Source organism: Oncorhynchus mykiss, chromosome 7 (assembly GCF_013265735.2).
Source record: "Oncorhynchus mykiss isolate Arlee chromosome 7, USDA_OmykA_1.1, whole genome shotgun sequence".
Classification (NCBI taxonomy): domain Eukaryota; kingdom Metazoa; phylum Chordata; class Actinopteri; order Salmoniformes; family Salmonidae; genus Oncorhynchus; species Oncorhynchus mykiss.
Window position 1 is genome coordinate 17,332,667 of NC_048571.1, and position 20,661 is coordinate 17,353,327.

Consider the following 20,661-nt stretch of genomic DNA (forward strand, 5'->3'; position numbering starts at 1 on the left):
GTTCTCTGCCACTATATTCACAGTAGCCCATTCACAGTACAGTATAAGCGACAATAAGCATACATGCCTAATTTACATACAACACCACATAAGCATGCTTCTCTAAGTATTGCCTTACCTCTCTAATCTTATTACATTTGCACACACTGTATATAGATTTTTCTATTGTGTTATTGACTGTACGTTTGTTTATCCCATGTCTTATCCCATCTCTGTGTTTTGCTTTATCTTGGCCAGGTTGTAGTTTTAAATGAGAACTTGTTCTCAACTGGCCTACCTGGTTAATTAAAGCGGAAATAAAATTAAAATAAATAAATGAATGGTGTATTTTCAGTTATTAGTCTACAATCCGATTTGCGTAAATGTTGAGTTCATGTTTTCTGAATATATCTTAATTCGCTTAATATAATTTCTCTAGCAGGGTGGAATTGGCCCCTTCCTCCAGATTTCCCATGGTGCCCCTCACCAGAGAATTCTCAACTGGAGAAAACAGCCAATCCAAACAGTCACAGGAGCCAAAGGGATCCAACAAGACGCACGTCTACAGTGACTGGCTGTGATTGTGTAGCATGTGCATGTTGCAGTGGGAATGAAGTGTTTTTGTGTGTAGCTGTTCCGTGTGTATTAGCATGTTTTTCATTTTAAAATGCTATTTTAATTCTTGTGGCAAAACAAATTGTCCAATAAAGATCTACTTTAGCATACTGTCCTCAGCTCTACTCTATAGGCTATATTACATAGATCATTATCAATTTGTCCAGAGAATATTGACATTAATCAGTTACATGCACCAGTATCTTGTGACCTTAGCTCGGAGGGAGCAGTTCATCCACTGTGATTTGAGATAAAGGGCTATGAGAGAGAGACCTAGTCAAACCCCCATACGAGGGGAGGGAGAGCGGGAAACAGTTTCACCACTCCCAATCGCTGACACTATCTCCCCCTGGATCGTGGGAAAAGAGACGTTTGCTTACTGAGCAAAACCATGTGAGATAAGCCAAACGTCCACAATGCTGGTTTGACTGGGAGGCATCAGTGACATAACAATGCAAGTGCCTGGCTGCACCTTGACTTCCACAGACCGAAGATCTCTGAGCAACTCTGGAACTTCACTCCAGCTTTGATCAATCTACCCATCTCTCTGGTTAATCCTCTTCGTAAACATAGCTTTTTTTTTTAGGAACCACTGCCAAGCTCAAGGAGAGCATCTTCCTTATCACCATCATCATGAAGCACAGGACGGTGATGATGTACATGGAGATAGGCTGCTTTGTGTCGTGTCTGGCTGGCTGGATTCTGGTGAGCTCCACCCTGGCTATAGAGTACTGGACCTGGTCTGAAGTGGGCAGTGTGGTGCTCACCACTGGCAACTACTTCTCTAACCTCTGGAAGGACTGTGTCTCAGACTCAACGGGGGTGTCCGACTGCAAAGAGTACCCCTCCATGCTGGGACTACCAGGTATGTTCTGGTCAGCTTGTCACAACTTCCATGGATGTGTGATTCTGTCCTAATATGGACACCGTACATCTGATGATACATGATGGGATAGTGACGCTTACAACTTGGAGGGTTATCTCGATCTTCAGTGCAGTTCGGGGCAGTTGATTGTCATTCAGCAGATGCTCTTATACAGTACTATATTACAGGCAGATAATGGGGCAGAGCAGAAGTATGAATATGAATATCATGATCAACATTTTGCAGACGGAACTAGCGATACCATAGAGTGGAATCCACAAACTCCAATATACACGGAGTGTACAAAACATTAAAAACACCTGCTCTTTCCATGACATAGATTGATCAGGTGAATCGAGGTGAAAGCTGTCATCCCTTATTGATGTCACTTGCTAAATCCACTTCAATCAGTGTAGAGGAAGAGGAGAAAGCTTAAAGAATGTTTTGTGTATGTGTGTCATTCAGTGGGTGAATGGGCAAGACAAAAGCCTTAAATGCCTTTTGACAGAGTATGGTAGTAGGTGCACCAGCTTGTGTCAAGAACTTCAATGCTGCTGGATTTCTCACACTCAACACTTCCTGTGTGCATCAAGAATGAAAAAGGAAATCTAGCCAACTTAACACAATTTTGGGAAGCATTGGAGTCACCATGGACCAGCATCCCTGTGGAAGGCTTTTGACACATATCATATCTAGACACTCTTATCCAGAGCAACTTACAGTAGTGAGTGCAAGCATTGTCATACTGATCCTCCATATGAATTGAACCCACGACCCTGGCTTTGCAAGTGCCATGCACTACCAATTGAGCCACACGGGACTTGTAGTACCGTGCAGAGTCCATACTCTGATGAATTGAACCTGTTCTGAGGGCAAAAGTTGGTTGGTACAACTCAATATTAGGAAGTTGTTCCTAATGTTTTGTATACTCAGTGTATAATACTTAACTGTAGTCCTGTACTTTGGCTTCCTGTTTAACTGAGTGTTCTACTCTCTGCATCAGTGTTCCTCCACTCAGTAAGGGCTCTGTCCATCTGTTCTGTCATCCTTGGGTTCTTCGCTGGAGTCCTCACACTGATAGGGATGAAGTGCACCAAGATTGGAGGGTCAGAGCTCGCCAACGCACGGGTCACCTTCGCCGGGGGAATCACCTATCTGGCGTCTGGTAAGATATGTTTATGGAGTACCTGATTAGTAACCGAAGTGGCGCAGCGGTCCCGAGTGGGGCAGCGGTCCAGAGTGGGGCAGCGGTCTCAGGCACTGCATTTCAGTGCTAGAGGCGTCACTAGAGCCTGGTTTGATTCCAGGCTGTATCAAGTGGCTGTGATTGGGAGTCCTATAGGGCGGTGCACAATTGCCCCAGTGTCGTCTGGGTTAGGCCGTCACCGTAAATAAGAATTTGTTCTTAACTGACTTGCCTAGTTGAATATGATAATAATAGCTGTTTTCCTCCTAGGATTTGCTGGCCTGATCGTGTACTCCTGGTGGGGTAACAAAGTAAGATCAGAGTTTGTGGATCCCAATTTCAAGGCACAGAAGTGAGTGGATTTTTTTTCAATGAGACTGCGGGAACAACATTGGTTTCAAGCAGTTAAGTATACAGTATATGCTTTCTAATTTTTTCTCTTCAGATTTGAAATCGGAGCAGCGGTTTTTATTGGCTGGGGAGGCTCGATCTTGCTCATCACCGGAGGTTTCGTACTCAGTTTCTTCTCTGGAAAGGAGGGTCTACGCTCAACGTAATACAATCCACAAAATTCCTGCTTCACTCGAAAGACAATAGTTGGCATCAGAGGAATATATTTTGTGTCGATTGTGTAACATCATCTCAGTTCTCTTGCTCCGTCTTCCAGATCAAAGAAAAGGCCCCGCAGACCTAACTCCTCTGCCACAGCTCGGACCAGACGCACATACATGATGCCAAACTCTTCCAGAGTGACTCCAATGCCACAATTGGTCCAAGGGAGCAGAGGTGGCAGAAAGATCAGGACAACAAGGACCCCTGGGACGTATAGCAGGGACGATTTTGTTTGAGCTGCAGTAGCTCCTGTACCGCAGGAAATACACTGCTTCATATTATTGGTCGTTAGTTACCATGAAAACATTGTGAGAACTGAATCAATTTGATTTGGTAACTGTGTCGCCACCTACACCTTATGTATGACTGTTTTACTAACATATAACTGTGTTCCTTTAGTGAACTGAATTGACATCAAGGAAAGGGATGAATGTTTCCATTTGATACAAAAATAAATGTTTATTGCTAGCATGTAGAAATATTTTAGATACAAAAACAAATTAGATTTTCTTTCATAGGACACACAAATGTCTTACAAATGTCATGTAAATTGTTTTGACACAAATCATACAGGTACCTCACATGAAGTGCAATATCACATTTCATAAAACCTCTAAGTTGACAATTCACTATAGCTAATATATAATCTGTATATAAAATAAAAACACTGAAAACTGCCACAAGGCAGATGGCTACCACTGTCATAGGTGTATATCTCTAGAGATACACTGTGTCCTGAACAGAGAGGATTTCTTCGTTAAGTCTCTTCTACATGCAACTGTCATTCTAACAGTATCGGTAAATCATGTAGAAGTATATTTGTCTTCCAAAGAATTCCTATGGGCGTCATATTGAGTTTTATCATTGTAGAACTGTAAACCCTCCATATGACTATATATCATCGTCACTCCAGTCACTGACAGAGACCAGGCTGCTCTTCAGAGTGCCGCCGGTTCCTGCTTCATTCAAACCTGGGGAATGGATAAACATCATCAGAGGCTGAAGGTGAAGGATAAAGGGACCTGAATGGAGCCGGGTCTGTGAGAGTCAGTGAGACTGACCTGTTTTCTGTCCCTTCCCGGTGGATGTTCCCCAGACACTGGTAGTGCTGTCTGAGTCCAGGCTCTTCCTCACGGGGGCGGTGGGCTTGCCCACGGGGGCGGGGACCGATAGGTCATCCAACGAGGAGATATCCCAGTCATCCTCATCATCATCGTTTGTATACTGAAACGCCACATAACAGTCCAGATGAACACGATTAGGATATGGGAACATTCTGACATCAGCAAATGTTCTGTTTGTTCTCTGTGTCTTATGTTACTCTGAGTTGATGATGACACAACAGAGAGGAGGCGAGAGAGGATTTCTCACCTTGAGTTCCCGTACAACGTCTTTGTCTTTCCTCTCTGGTAAGATGCTCACTCCCCCTAGCGGCTTCTTTGGTCCTTGGTCTGCAAGCTGCTTCTCCAGGCTCTTAGTCAAGTCCCTGACCAGGTTATCTGGAAAGACAACTATGGTCAGCACAACGTATAAAAACCTATGGGTAACAGTTTTCAATAAACACACAACTAAAAAAGAAAAGGCTGTAGACTTGGGATGTGTGTGTTGTTATCTGAAATTAGCACTTAATACCACACAAAGGAGTAAATCATAGCAGTAAAAACAACAAAAGTCCCTCTTACTGTTTGTAGTCTTCTGTACGTTCCCATTCTGGTCTTTGTAGTTCTGGAGCTGTTGTTGGTCGATCTCCTCCAACTCACTCCCCTCTGTCCACTCTCCCTCACTCTCTACTACGGTGACCCCCATCTTGGTTGTGTTGACCGCAGCGCTTCTGGGCTGCTGGGGTTTATATGGCTGAGCCTGGGTGGTCCTGGGCTGGCCAGATCTGGCCTGGACCGGTTTGGACTGGGTGAGTTTGTGATGGGGGGTGGTCTTGGGTTGTGTTGGTTTGGGCTGGGACGCTCTGTGATGAGGGACTCTCTGCTCCTGCCTGGATTTCTGAGGTGGCTTCTCCTCTTCAGACTCCTCCTCCTCTGTTGACTCGTCATCTGAGCTGAAGGGAGGGGTCCTACGAGGCCAAAGGCAATGTCATCATTTGAAATGAACATACAATCAATCACTCCCTTATAAGGTAATAAGACACAGCTTGTAAGACAACTCACTTTCTATGGTATCCTTCTCAATGCAACAGACATTGTACTCAGATTTCTGATATCACATAAATGAAGCCAGTGGCGAGGTAGTCTTTGGCGTGAGTCAAACAGCAGGAGATTCTGACTCGGTACGTACTTGGGAGTGGAGGTCTTGGGCAGGGTACTGGTAAGGGTCCGAGGGGCAGGCTGTTTGGCAGGCGCTGCTGGTGGTCCTGACATCACTTGTGTCACCTTGGAGGAAAGGCTGCTGGACCGTTGTCTGGCCTGGGTCACTTTCAGGAGGGACAGAATAACAACAATCAGCTGATTAGTTTGTTTGAAGATGTCTCGAGTCCTAAGTAGGTTACAACGGTGATGGACATGACTCCTGTTGGGAGCAGCTTAACCTCTTGAAGCTAGGGGGCACTATTTTTATGTTTGGAAAAATAACGTTCCCAAAGTAAACAGCCTATTTCTCAGGACCAGATGCATATAATTGACAGATTAGGATAGAAAACACTCTAAAGTTTCCAAAACTGTCAAAATATTGTCTGTGAGTATAACAGAACTGATATTGCAGGCGAAACCCTGAGGAAAATCCAATCAGGAAGTGCCTCTTATTTTGAAACCCGTCTGTTCCTTTGCATGCCTATCCTCCATTTAAAGGGATATCAACCAGATTCCCTTTTCTCTGGCTTCCCTAAGATGTCAACAGTCTTTAGACATAGTTTCAGGCTTTTATTTTGAAAAAGGAGCGTGAAAGATCACATTGCGTAAGTAGATAGGTGGGGGCTCTGAGAGTGAGTTTTTGCGCTACAGAGTAAAGCAGCCATTGTTCCTCCCGCTGTTATTAAAAAACCTACACACTCGGTTGCTATATTATCGAATATATATTTTAAAAACTACCCGAGGAATGATTATAAAAAACGTTTGACATATTTCTGTGGACATTATGAAGACTATTTTGAATTTCCGTCTGCGTTGTCGTGACCGCTCTTTCCTGTGGATTTCTGAACAGAACGCGACAAACAAACGGAGCTCTTTTGGATATAGAATAATCTTTATGGAACAAAAGGAACATTTGTTGTGTAACTGGGAGTCTCGTGAGTGAAAACATCCGAAGATCATCAAAGGTAAAATGGTTAATTTGATTGCTTTTCTGATTTTCATGACCAAGCTTCCTGATGCTAAGTGTACCTAATGCTATGCTAGGCTATCGATAAACTTACACAAATACTTGGATTGCTTTCGCTGTAAAGCATAATTTCAAAATATGAGACGACAGGTGGATTAACAAAAGGCTAAGCTGTGTTTTGCAATATTGCACTTGTGAGTTCATGAATATGAATATTTTTTAGTAATATTATTTGACTGTTGCGCTATGCTATTCAGAGGTTGCTGACGAAAATTATCCAGCGACAGGGATGGGTAGCGTCAAGAAGTTAAGGCTTAAATGTTACATTGATTAAGGGGGATGGGATTAATGTCACCAGCAGCATGCTAGCGAACTATCACAAGAGAATGGAATCGACCAATGAGATGAAACATGAACCTCTCAGCAAAAACCCCATGAACATTCTTGAATGAGTTAAAAGTTCTAAGTCCTCATACTCCCCACATGCTATAGACCACCAAGTGCTAACAGTCAGTATCTGGATAATATCTGTGAAATGCTTGACAATGTATGTGATATCAACAGAGAAGTATATTTCCAGGAACAAACTGTAACCAGTGCCTGCAACCTGGTTCAGGTTGTCAGTCAACCTACCAGGGTAGTTACATACAACACAGGAATTAAATAATCAACATGTATTGATCACATCTTTATTAATGCTGGAGAATTGTGCTTTAAAGTAGTATCCAAATCCATAGGATGTAGTGATCACAATATAATATCCATATCTAGGAAAAACAAAGTTCCAAAGGCTGGGCCTAATATAGTGTATAAGAGGTCATACAATACGTTTTGTAGTGATTCCTATGTTGATGATGTAAAGAATATTTGCTGGTCTGTAGTGTGTAATGTGGAGCAACCAGACGCTGCACTTGACACATTTATGTAAATTGCTTATTCCAGTTACTAATAAGCACGCCACATTATGAAAATGACTTTAAAAACTGTTAAATCCCCTTGGATTGATGAGGAATTGTATGGTTGAGAGGGATGAGGCAAAAGGTATGGCAAATAAGTCTGGCGGCCCAACTGACTGGCAAACTTACTGCAAATTAAGAACTAAACTAAATGTGACTAAGCTAAATAAAAATAAACTATACAATGAAACAAAGAAGTGATATAAAGAATGATAGTAAAAAGCTTTGGAGCACCTTAAATTACATTTTGGGTAAAAAAAAGCCAACTTGGCACCATCATTCATTGAATCAGATGGCTCATTTATCACAAAACCCACTGATATTGCCAACTACTTTAATTACCTTTTCATTGGCAAGACAAGCAAACTTCAGGTTGACATGCCACATCCAAGTATATCAGACCAAATTATGAAAGATAAGAACTGTACTTTTGAATTCCGTAGAGTCAGTGTGGAAGAGGTGAAAAAATGATTGTTTTCTATCAATGACAAGCCACCAGGGTCTGATAATCTGGATTGAAAATTACTGAGGATAATAGCGGACGATTTCGCCACACCTTCAATTTAAGACTACTAGAAAGTGTGTGCCCTCAGGCCTGGAGGGAAGCTAAAGCTATTCCGCTACCCAGGAATAGTAAAGCCCCCTTTACTGGCTCAAATAGCCAACCAATCAGCCTGTTACCAACCCCTACTAAACTTCTGAAAAAAATTGTGTTTGACCAGATATAATGCTATTTCACAGTAAATAAATTGACTACAGACATTTAGCACGCATATTGAGAAGGACACTCAACAAGCACAACACTTACACAAATGGCTGATGATTGGCTGAGAGAAATGAATGATAAAATGATTGTGGGAGATTGTGGGTGGTCTTGTTAGACTTCAGTGCAGCTTTTGACATTATCGATCATAGTCTGCTGCTCGAAAAACATGTGTGTTATGGCTTTGCGCCCCCTGCTATACTGTGGATAAAGAGTTACTTGTCTAACAGAACACAGAGGGTTTTCTTTAATTGAAGCCTCTCCAACATAATCCAGGTAGAAGCAGGAATTCCCCAGGGTAGCTGTTTAGGACTACAGAGACTGAAATGACTGTAACACTTAACAAAGAGCTGCAGTTAGTTTCAGAATGGGTAGAAAGGAATAAGTTAGTTTTGGAAATATTTAGGACTAAAAGCATTGTATTTGGGACAAACCATTCACTAAACCCTAAACCTCAACTACATCTCGTAATGAATAATGTGGAAATTGAGCATGTTGAGGTGACTAAACTGCTTGGAGTAATACTGAACAGTAAACTGTCATGGTTAAAAACATATTGAAACACCAGTAGCTAATAATAAAGCGCTGCTCTGCCTTCTTAACTTCTTGGTGACAGGGGGGCAGTATTGAGTAGCTTGGATGAATAAGGTGCCCAGAGTAAACTGCCTTCTACTCTGTCCCATATGCTAATATATGCATATTATTAGTAGTATTGGATAGAAAACACTCTGAAGTTTCTAAAACTGTTTGAATGATGTCTGAGTATAACATAACTCATATGGCAGGCGAACACCTGAGACATATCCAACCAGGAAGTGGGAAATCTGAGGTATAAAGTTTAATTTAAGTGATTGCCTATCCAATATGCTGTGTCTATAGCACCCAGATTGCACTTCCCAAGGCTTCCAGCAGATGTCAACAGTCTTTATAAGACTTAATAAGAATAAGAGCTGTTTCAACTAGTGGACTAGGCTGTGGCCAATCAGTTGTTTACTGCGTGGTCACAAGGGCGCGCCGTTCCTTCTTTTTCCTCTGTAATGAATACGCTTTTGTCCAGTTGGAATATTATTGAAGATTCATTATAAAAAGACCCTAAGGATTGATTGTAAACATCGTTTGACATGTTTCTATAAACTGTAATGGAACTCTTGACTTTTCGTCTGGATTTTGTGGTCGCGCATTATGCCTTTGGAATAGTGAACTAAACGCGCAAACAAAATGGTATTTGGAGGTATTTGGACATAAATATGGACGTAATCAAACAAAACAAACATTTCTTGTGGGAGTCCTGGGAGTGCATTCCAACGAAGATCAGCAAAGGTAAGTGAAGATTTATAATGCTATTTATGATTTTTGTTGACTCCACAAGTTGGCGGGTAACTGTATGGCTTGCTTTTGTGGCTGAACGCTGTTCTCAGATTATTGAATATTGTGCTTTTGCCGTAAAGCTTTTTTGAAATCTGACACAGCGGTTGCATTAAGAACAAGTTTATCTTTAATACTATGTAAAACATGTATCTTTCATCAAAGTTTATGATGAGTATTTCTGTTATTTGATGTGGCTCTCTGCAATTTCTTCGGATGTTTTGGAGGCATTTCTGAACATGGCGCCAATGCAAAACTGAAGTTTTTGGATATAAATACGAACTTGATCGAACAAAACATACATGTATTGTGTAACATTGAGTCCTGGGAGGGTCATCTGATGAAGATCGTCAAAGGTTAGTGATTAATTTGATCTATATTTCTGCTTTTTGTGACACCTCTCTTTGGTTGGAAAATGGCTGAATGCTTTCTGTGACTAGTTGCTGACCTAACATAATGATATGTTCTGCTTTCGCTGAAAAGCCTTTTTGAAATCGGACAATGTGGTTGGATTAACGAGAAGTGTATCTTTAAAATGGTGTAAAATACTTGTATGGTTGAGGAATTTTAATTATGAGATTTCTGTTGTTTTGAATTTGGCGCTCTGCAATTTTACTGGCTGTTGGCAAGGTGGGACGCTAGCGTCCCGAACGATCTCAGAGAGGTTAACAACACTATCAACAAGGCAGGTCCTACAGGCTAGAGGTTGACCGAATATGATTTTTCAACGCCAATACCAATTATTGGGGGACCAAAACAGCTGATACAGATTAATCGGCCGATTTTGTACATTTATTTGTAATAATGACAATTACAACAATACTGAATTAACACTTATTTTAACTTAATATAATACATAAATAAAAATCAATTTAGCCTCAAATAAATAATGAAACATGTTCAATTTGGTTTAAATAATGCAAAGTGTTGGAGAAGTAAAAGTGCAATATGTGCTATGTAAAAAAGCTAACGTTTAAGTTCTTTGCTCAGAACATGAGAACATATGAAAGCTGGTGGTTCCTTTTAACATGACGGTGTCCAAATAGACAGATTTCCGATTGTTATGAAAACGGCCCTAATTAATCGGCCGATTAATCGGTCGACCTCTACTACAGGCCCTGGTTTTGTCACACCTGGACTACTGTTTAGTCGTGTGGTCAGGTGCTACAAAGAGGGACTTGGGAAAATTGCAGTTGGCTCAGAACAGGGCAGCACGGCTGGCCCTTAAAAGTACAAGGAGAGCTAACATGAATGACATGCATGTCAATCTCTCATGGCTCAAAGTGGAAGAGAGACTGTGAAGTAACACAAACATAGGCAGACACTTGCATACACACACATGATAACATACGCACTATACACACACGTACATATGGATTTTGCATTGTAGATGTGTGGTAGTGGTGTATGGGCCTGAGGGCACACACTTAGTGTGTTGTGACTTACATAATGATTGTATTGTAATGTTTTTAAAACTGTATAACTGCCTTTACTTTGCCAGACCTCAGGAAGAATAGCTGCCTTGGCAGCAGCTAATGGGGGATCCATAATAAATACAAATACATGTACCTTGAGTGAGTTGTTTTGGTTTGACCCGCTGCTCGGGGGCAGAGTCACTCCCCGTCCTCTTGTCCTTCAGTCTCAGACGCAGTGTGTGAGCCACATCCTCACGGTGACGCCAGTAGTCTGGAATGTCCCTCGCCGTACTCTCCCTCTCCGAGCGCACCTTAGCCATGAGATCACTGTACTCGCTGCCTCCGAGTCCCCTCAGCCCCTACAGAGTTGTGTAGATTAGAAAACGGAAGACGCTTAACTATCATAAGGATTATCTTTACTGGGGAGACAAATGATCCCTCAAGTCTATTAGTGAAGTCAATTTGTTGTATGTTTTTGATGGTGTATCGGTCAGGCTGACTCTTTAATGGCATAGATCTTCCACAGAGTGTGATTTTAAAGATTCCATTGTGTATTTGTACTCATGAAGGTACAGTACATACCGGTTTGACTCCCAGGGACTCAAGTTTCTCTAGGAGTGCCTGCTCCAGGGCGGGACGCAGCTCCCTCTTGATGTTGGGGTTCTTCCTCAGGACACTGGTCACAGAAGACGGCTGCTTCATTACAACAACTGGCTTCTTCTCAGACACGCTGGACGAGTCTATGACAAGCACCAGACAAGTACAGTACAGTTACACACATACACTTGATAACACACTCAAAATTACACGGACGCCTTTGTAGTTTCAGAGGACAGGCTGGGCAAGCATGAAAATGATTTGAGAGAGAGAGAGGTGCATATTCCTTTTCTTCCATCTACAAAGGACCTGTGCCATAGATAACTACAGCTAACAGCCACAGGATTCTGGAGAGGGATGGGCAGAAGAGGAGAACATCTTGCTGCTTTTTTGGGCCAACGTGGCTTTGAATGACTCGACTTCACAAATGCTCACCGACTACATGGCAGGCATCACAGACCGACTCACACGTCCATGCAGAGAGCATGCATGGAGCAGACAGACATGCGCTGCTGCCATCTAGACTGTGTTACCTTTGTCCTCCTCAGACAGCTCCTCTATAGGATCCAGTTTAGGAGCAGAGGGAGGCTGCTCTGATTGGACAACACAGGGGGTCAGAGGTCAGACAAGAGCGGGAATTAGGAGGAAGGAACTCAGGTAGAGGGTACAATAACATTGATCTTTAATGGTGTCTCGTTGGGAGGTCTGATCAACGGGGAGAGATCGCTGACAGAACAGTCATGTTACGTGCTTGCATACCTTTTCTCTGAGCAAAAGGGCGCAGATGTCTAGATTGACTGAGCTACATATTGATGGGAATCTCCTGCTAATTACCTACCCTTCACTACTCTCTTTGGTTTAGGCTCTGGTGCTGGGGCTGTTATGATCACTGAAACATACAAAGTAGGAACAATTGTCAGCAATAACAGGTTCTTTACAGAACTACAAACCGCTAATATAAGTTCAAGCTAACATCCAGATTCAAGCTAATATCCAAATTTGACAAATATAAACATAGTAATAAAAAAAATAAAGTAAAAGAAAGAGTATGCATACCTGGAACTTCAACTACTTTAGTAGGTGGATTTGAGGACATATGCTTTATCTGTGAAAGGAAGAAGTACAATTAGCTACATTTCTTAATTATATATATTTTTATGTTTTGTATTCAAAGCTGTTGAACCCCAAGGGCGTAATCTAATTTAATTTAACTTCTTAACATGCTTATGAAGTCAGAGTGGCCCTGACGACTACACTATAAGAGCGTGTGAAAACATGACACGTCCATCCGGCCCCATCAATCCAGGATTTCCTGTATGAGGGCCAAGTAGGCGCCCTGTTTCCTGATATTCCCAGCTGCCCCGGTGGCCGGGTCGCCAGGGGGTGGTGGTGAGGGAACTGACCTTCTCTCGCTGAGAGAAGATGATTAGGTCCCGCTCCTGAAGCCGCTGGTCACTCTCCTCCTTCTGCCTCTGGCTCTGCTGCTGCCACTCCACCACAGACGACTCCAACCTGCTAAACTGATCCTGCCACTGAGAGAAGACATAGGACAGACGTAGACGTTAGAGATCCCACTGCGATGGCTGCCTCTTTCAAGGCTCTCCGCTGACCTTGAATGAACTATTCAACAGAACTCACAAGTAGTTCTGTTAAGCAGTATTCTTCATGAAAGCTTCACAGATGTGTCATCCACATCTTACCTGATTCTTCTCGCTCTCATGGTTAGCCTTCATTTTTTCTATTTTTGATGTAAACCTTTCTTCCTGTAACAAAATAAATAGTTGATCTTTTTTTGTTGTTATCACAACTTGAAATATTTAAAGAGAAGAAGTACTGCTTAGCTGCTTACCAGTTTCTTGTGTTTCTGATCCATCTTCTGGACCACAACATTGGTTTTTTCATCCATGTCTTGGTCAGTCTGCTGGGGAGCAGGACTGGGCCTCCTCTCAGGAGTGGTCATCTTGAGATCCACTTTCTGTACAGATCACATCAAATCATTCAAACAAAAACCTCCCTGACTTACAGAACCAAATTCCCAACACATCAGTTTGAACTGGACACAGAACCATGAAAGTCAGTGCTTTGCCAAATGGACTAACTTGTTGAAGAAGAGCGTTCCTGTTGTGAAGCATCTCCATCTCCCTCCGGAAACCGTCTCTCATCTCCTCTATCTTCCTGTGTTCTTCTTCCTTCCATCTCTCTAGCTTTCTCATCAAATCCTGGTGCATGGACTGCTGGTCTCTTTCCTACAGATGAAAAGAGAATGAAAATGGTCAAAAGCTCAAAACAAATACGCAAGTGCAAACTGATCAATGCCATGGAAACAAGCACGGTTCTTATTGTCCCACCTGAGAGGCTTTGGCCAAGAGGGCTTGCCTCTGTGACTCCAGCTCAGATGTGATGTAACTCAGCTGCCCTTTCAGCCGACTGATCTCCTCCTCATCTGCAATGCTCTTCACTTCCCTCTGGTTGCCTGTCCTTAACTCTGAGAGAAACAATAACAGAGACATACTAATGAAGAAAAAGTTAGCCTAACTAGTGTTTTAGGGCTCGGGCTCAAAGATACACCTCTCTCTTTCTGCTAGACTGTGTGGGAGTGTGTGACATGTCTACTGCTGCTGCAAACTAGAGCGGGATGTCATAGGAACTGGTTTTCCAGCATTGTAGGAACACTGTGGTGCACTTGGGGACACCCATACCAGTGGGACTCCCTATAGGAGACAGGGTAGTTGGCTGCAGTGAACCTTCTTACCTGACTGACGGTTACTTTCCCTACCGTTCTCTCTAAACTGATGATCAAACCTTTTAAAGCTCTCTTGACTTACGGCTGTCGTACTCGTCTGCATGGCGACGTTGCATATGATTCTGGAGAAAGGAGGAATTCATGAAGGCTTTATCACAATGTTGACACTAAAGGAAAAGAAAAGGAAACGGAATTATACATCAACAGTATATTCCCATGCAAAGATTGGAATGAATCAATGGTCTGAATACATGTTGTTTGCTACCTTCACTTATAGATCAAATGTAAAGCCAATTTCGTAATAGGCAACTTGGGCTGTGTGTAAATAATGAACACATCTGAACCCAAAGCTCAAGCCGCAACTTTGCCATCTACCATTAAGCTTTAATGACTGTTTCCTGGGAGACAGATCAACATAGCGACTATACTATCTACCATTAAGCTTTAATGACTGTTTCCGGGGAGACAGATCAACATAGCGACTATGCCATCTACCATTAAGCTTTAATTACTGTTTCCTGGAAGACAGATCAACATAGTATAGTCGCTATCTACCATTAAGCTTTAGGGACTGTTTCCTGGCAGACAGATCGACATAGCATGAGTGACGTGATTCACCCCGGATGCCTGGCGTCACCTCGCTCCAGCTCACAGGAGGAGTGACAGACGGGGCAGATTAAACGCTGGAGCAACCACATCACACGACACATTTAACGCCCGACACCCAACACAGCCTGTTTGTACCTTCATTCAAATTGAACCGCACTGCCACCGATACCTTGTTGCGCTGCGTGCTGGTGCTCTACCATGCTGCATGGGAAGTGGTGGTTTCTACAACAGAGACCCTTGTTGTTGTGTGCTGTAATTACATTGCTGCTCTGGAATAACTGTGGAAATCGCCAGTGAAATTGAATTAGGTTTGGTCATTGATAGAATCAAGGCGGTCGTGTATCTGTTGGCATCCGTTTGCCGTGTCTTGAAGCGCAAGATGGCAATAAAAAAGCCGACTTAAACGTTCATTTTCTAGATTGCATTGACAACACACAGGCTGAAATAGGCAGGACGTTTCTTGAATGATAAAAGCACTACACTTTAGGCGACATTTCTGTGCTTTGCAGACAATTAGGCTAGATGCTGTGTATCAAATACACTGTGCATTCTGTATATCTGTTGAAGTTTCTGTATCTGTAAAATGTAGCTTGACGCAATATATTTGAGTACCTGTGTGAAACAATCAACCCATCTAGGTCTATTTTTGGATGCATGGTGGCCCATCAATAATTGAGCTGTACAGACACCTCGGTTATCAACGTGCCTGTTACACTCTCACCTAGCAACAATGCTCAGTCATATGAAACACTAGGTGTTGTCTTGGCAACAGCTGGGCCTTATTCAACAGCAATGCCCTTTAAAAGTATAAGGATATATCCTTCTATTCTACATCTTTTCAATAAATGCATACATTTCTAGTGTAGAAAATAGAACATCAAAACGTCACGTTGACCCGAGACCAACGTCATTATGGAAACATGAATGGGGGTGGGGGAGGTGGTTCAGTCATTTTGGTTCCGTCTCTTGCCACCCTTTGTAAGTGGGTTAAAAGAAGTAGGTCTAATTATCACCAGCTGACACCATCTGCTCAGAACACAATCCTATTGTTTAGGTCCCAAAACAAGGCTGATAATGATTACGTCTACCAATCCTTATAAAGTGGCCACATTACAGCTACAGGGACGAGTTGAACCTATTTCCAATACTATGTCTCTGATTTAAATGGTATAATTTATTTAAACCAAATCAAATTTGATTTGTCGCATGCGTCGTAAACAACAGTAGGCTAACAGTGAAATGCTTACTTACGGGCCCTTCCCAACAATGCAGAGAGAAAAACAATAACAATTATAGGAAAATAATAACACAATGAATAAATACACATTGAGTAATGATAACTTGGCTACATACACAGGGGTACGAGGTAATTGAGGTAGATATGTACAAAGATGAACCTCCTGTTAGCATTCTCACTCTGACAATGATAATTGAACAAAACTAAAGTAGCTCTGAATACCACCTGGGGAACAATGGCTAAGAGGAGGACCCAGGAGGAAGGTGGGAATAACTGTTGTACAATACACATGGAAACAGACACCGAGAAGAAGTGGCAGCGTGAGGAGGTGTTCAGTACCTTATGGCAATTGGTCATGTTGATCATAGCCTGCTGGTTGAGGGCAATGATTTTCTTCCTCTGCTTCAGCTCCGTCTTCAGTACCTTGGCCTGGTCCGCCTGCTTCTGCTGCTGGGCCAGGAGCTGCTGGTGCTCGCGGGCCTGGGTCTGCAGCCTCTCCTCGGCCGCCCCCAGGCTCAGGGTCAAGTACTCCTGGGAGTGCAGCAGGTACTCCACTGTCAGCTGGGCCAGGCGGAAGAGCTTGAGCAGCGCTGGGTCCACGGGGCTCTGGCAGCGGACACAACGCTCCCCCTCCACGTTGCAGAAGGTCACCCCTGTGATGTGCTCCTGCAGGGTCTGGAAGTCCAGCTCGCTGGCCACCAGGTCCACGTCCACCGCGCTGATCCGGCGCCAGTCAACACTCTCGCGTCGCGGACGGAATTTGAAGGGCGGGATGGTGGTGGATGTGGAGGCAGACATGGCTGGTGGGGTGGTGCTGGAGGACACCGGCTGCTGGAGGAGGGCTGACTCAGGGGGGAGTTTAGGGCGGAGGGGATCCCAGCTGATGAGTGGGTCCCTTGGGTCTCTGGCAGGTATGGGTAATAGACTTTATTGTAAAATGGCTGAAAAAAACAAGACATTTATACTAGGTTATTATTTTGGATTTGATTTGTGACAGACAACAACGGAGAGATTGTGTGTTACAGATTAGAAATGCAGCATCTCAATCAAGGTCAGGAAGAAACAAACCTTCTGCAGGGATCACAGCAGTACAACAGCAGCATGAACACAGAGTAGAGAATATGGAAGTAAAAAAGCAAGGATTCCACTATTCAGCACATGAATGAACCATATGAGATAACACAAAAAATGCAAAGCATTACATTCGTATTCGATGGTAATCTACCCAGTTCTGCTGATGTCGAGTTGATGCCGTGTTGTCCTTACCATCGTGGATTTCATCAGACTTTATGAGATTGAACATAGAAAACGAGTAGTCGTTTCCTATTGGTGCACGCCCCCTTCAGCTGTCTGCCGCGACACCGAGGCAGGGCGTCCTCTCGATCACCATGGAGACAGAACAGTGCGTCCCACTTAGCGTGTCTCCCCAGGGACCTCGTAATCAAAATATTGCACCTAATCAATCCTAAATGATTCCACAATGCACGAGACTGCAGCATCAACAGCATCCTCGCAAGCTGGATGTATTCAATGTTTTTGTGAAGCCACTGACACTGCAGTAATAACATATGACCATTTCTAATTAATGTTATATTATTCTACCCACGTGATATCTGGCTGGCTAACATCTGCAACAAAAATGCTTAAACTTCCGTCTTTTTTCTATTTGTGCATTAAAAGCCACATAACCAATTGAGTGAAGTGTCAATCTCTCAACATTGCATGACATTGCTTGATCGCTATTACCAAATCATATAAACAAAATCACGCAGCTATTCTCATCGAACTAGATAATTTGTAGCCAAAAAACACGTTTTATTTCTGCAGCATCACCCAATTCTGGTTGCCCATCTCAAATTACGGGCACTGTGCCTCAAAAGAGTTCAAATTGGGACAAGTTGAGCCCAACAAAAGAACAGAACGCATGTGGAGAAAAAGTTTAGATTTTTTTTTTTACCTTAGTTAGCGAACGTTACCTAGCTATAAATGTAACTAGGCTATATTAGTTAATAGCGTAGTAACTCGCTATTTAGCTAGCTAAGTAACGTTTATTTTGTAGACATGAACAAAATAGCAACCAGTAAGTTAGCTAGCTCACACGTCTGTATTTTCAAAAACACCCCTAGCTAGGTAGCGGACTAAATAAACTCCACTCCATGGTGAAGGAAGAGTGGAGTTTAGTCTGTTAGTTACTACCGTCGGCTCGCTAGCTAGCTAAATTGGCTAACGGACATTTAATTTAGCAGAAATCTAATTTATTGAACATGGACTTCATTGTATGTGCCTTTTGAGTGTATCTCATAAAATAAATAACATTCTGATCGAACTCTAAGTTTTTAGTTAGAACTCAAACTTACCGTCTGCAACGTTTTTAAAGTCCATAAAAACTGTTTTTCCACGGGACTAGGGCTTTTCGGATGGAGTGAGACTGGAGAGACTGCGGTGACGTAGAAGCTGCTGCACACATTCCAAAAGCTCTGCTCATCCCGTGTCTCCAAAGAGGGTGGAGGGGAATAAAGGAACTCAAACTGCAGAGATTTAGGAAAGGGGGATTGACAAATGTGTGTGTTAGTCTATTACCCCCTGAATACGCAATTGCATATACCATATACACATTTAGAGCCACAGTGCTTTTAATATTTTGTTGGCTGTTGGCCGTTACTTTTTAGCCACAGTCGTTGTTTTTATAGGCAAGAAAAGCAACGGCGCAAAGGACAGCGCTCAAAGTGGTGTTCGTTTTTAAGCGGATTTTAGTGGCTGAAGGACTCCTCCTTGTGGTGTAGATTATGAACTTCCCCACAGAGATGTGTGCCTTGTTCTGCCAGAAGATGTCAGTAGTAGGTCCTTTATAAAAATGTTTACGATTATCCATCACTGGCATGTCAGCTGGGAAACATGTCAGCTGTTTTAGTTGAGGGCAGTCAGACCAAACAGCTGTGGGGGCAGGGAGAGAACACAGCATCTCCTTGTTAAAAGAGACAGAAAGACACTGTGGTGTGCATCGTGCCAGTCAGCACACACACACACACACACACACACACACAGTGAACATTTCATTGTTCATTTAACAGATCATCTAGTGCTGAACCTGCTGTCGGAGTCCCGCTGATGCGGTAGACTGACAGTAGGCTCTATGTGAGCAGTGGATCCTGGTACATTTCCCTGGTCAGTCCCCAGACTGCACCACCAGCAGCAGATAGAGGTCCTGATAAAATAGAGGATTTATTTCAGACAGACAGGATAGCCCCAGGCAGACAGACAGACAGATACTTTTCTCTCAGGGGCTTTTCCAGGAGCAGGCAGGAAGCCCATGCTGGTGTGGTGTGGCATCCCAATGAAGCCTCCCACAGTTCAGCAAAAGGACAACATGTTGAAGATGATGTGTAGAGGTCCAAGTTTCACCCAAAGGCGCCTGACCAGAGGCCCATTAGATGCTTACTCCAAAGGTCGATATTGGTGATGTCTGGGGCCCTTTGGAAGGTGAAACCATCAGAGCCACTTCAGCAACTATCAAGCTGAGTGACAAGGAAAATTGCAAGACAATTGAGTGCTACACTGTCGTCACTATTCATCTTATACTCCAATTTTCTTCATATCTGGAGCCTAGTGAACGTGGTATAACAATTGTGCAGTATCTCAGAGCTGACATTTCTATAGAAATGGTCATTTTCCTTTCATCCAAGCCACTTTGTTGTCTATTTTTGACAGGCGAGCCAAGGAGTGTTTAGATACAGTGTAGCGAGGTGACTTGGCCTCGTAGGAAGAGAACATGAAAGGAAATAGTGACGAGGACAGAGGCAACCCACGGATCCTTTTATTGTCTACCCACAAACACATGTTGCTAAGTTCACTGGGAACCGAGGACTCTGTGTTCACAGGTTGTACTTGATTTGTTGCTGGAGCTAGGAAGAAGGAGGCTCTAAGAGTGTGAGAGAGAAGGAGTTAGAAGTAGAGAGATTACCAAGAATCTCAAAAGTAATAAGAGGTAAGAGTCAGGGAGAGGTACCTGTATGCTGCATGTGGACTAGGACTGTGCTTTAGTGCTCTAAAATCAAATCACATTTATTTATATAGCCCTTCTTACATCAGCTGATATCTCAAAGTGCTATACAGAAACTCAGCCTAAAACCCCAAACAGCAAGCAATGCAGGTGTAGAAGCACGTGGCTAGGAAAAACTCCCTAGAAAGGCCAAAACCTAGGAAGAAACCTAGAGAGGAACCAGGCTATGTGGGGTGGCCAGTCCTCTTCTGGCTGTGCCGGGTGGAGATTATAACAGAACATGGCCAAGATGTTCAAATGTTCATAAATGACCAGCATGGTCAAATAATAATAATCACAGTAGTTGTCGAGGGTGCAACAAGTCAGCACCTCAGGAGTAAATGTCAGTTGGCTTTTCATAGCCGATCATTAAGAGTATCTCTACCGCTCCTGCTGTCTCTAGAGAGTTGAAA

General features: G+C 43.0%; 2 protein-coding genes across 2 annotated transcripts; one reads left to right on the top strand and one right to left on the bottom strand.

Annotated features, from left to right (window-relative positions):
• The first annotated feature begins 1,032 nt into the window (after positions 1-1,032).
• si:ch211-181l5.2 (claudin-10) lies at positions 1,033-3,753 on the top strand. The gene is made up of 5 exons (XM_021608659.2): positions 1,033-1,459; positions 2,463-2,624; positions 2,916-2,997; positions 3,091-3,198; positions 3,313-3,753. The coding sequence occupies exons 1-5, from the start codon at positions 1,228-1,230 to the stop codon at positions 3,491-3,493; spliced, it is 765 nt and encodes a 254-aa protein (XP_021464334.2). The 5' UTR covers positions 1,033-1,227; the 3' UTR covers positions 3,494-3,753.
• Positions 3,705-18,902, bottom strand: LOC110527407 (zinc finger protein Dzip1-like). Its single transcript, XM_021608657.2, is given in 20 exon segments — positions 3,705-4,228; positions 4,319-4,481; positions 4,629-4,756; positions 4,940-5,325; positions 5,547-5,682; positions 11,178-11,382; positions 11,606-11,763; positions 12,154-12,213; positions 12,459-12,509; positions 12,677-12,725; positions 13,024-13,152; positions 13,321-13,383; positions 13,470-13,595; positions 13,720-13,866; positions 13,969-14,105; positions 14,446-14,530; positions 16,549-17,015; positions 17,018-17,150; positions 17,476-17,643; positions 18,567-18,902. Coding segments are annotated over 19 exon segments (2,718 nt in total). The 5' UTR covers positions 17,491-17,643; positions 18,567-18,902; the 3' UTR covers positions 3,705-4,148.
• Positions 18,903-20,661: the final 1,759 nt, after the last annotated feature.

Excerpts from the sequence above, each read along its gene's own strand:
- si:ch211-181l5.2 (XM_021608659.2), top strand. The coding sequence starts at position 1,228 with ATGAAGCACAGGACGGTGATGATGTACATGGAGATAGGCTGCTTTGTG. Across the intron at positions 2,625-2,915 it reads AATCACCTATCTGGCGTCTG|GATTTGCTGGCCTGATCGTG; the intron begins GTAAGATATGTT and ends TTTTCCTCCTAG. Across the intron at positions 2,998-3,090 it reads CCCAATTTCAAGGCACAGAA|ATTTGAAATCGGAGCAGCGG; the intron begins GTGAGTGGATTT and ends TTTTCTCTTCAG.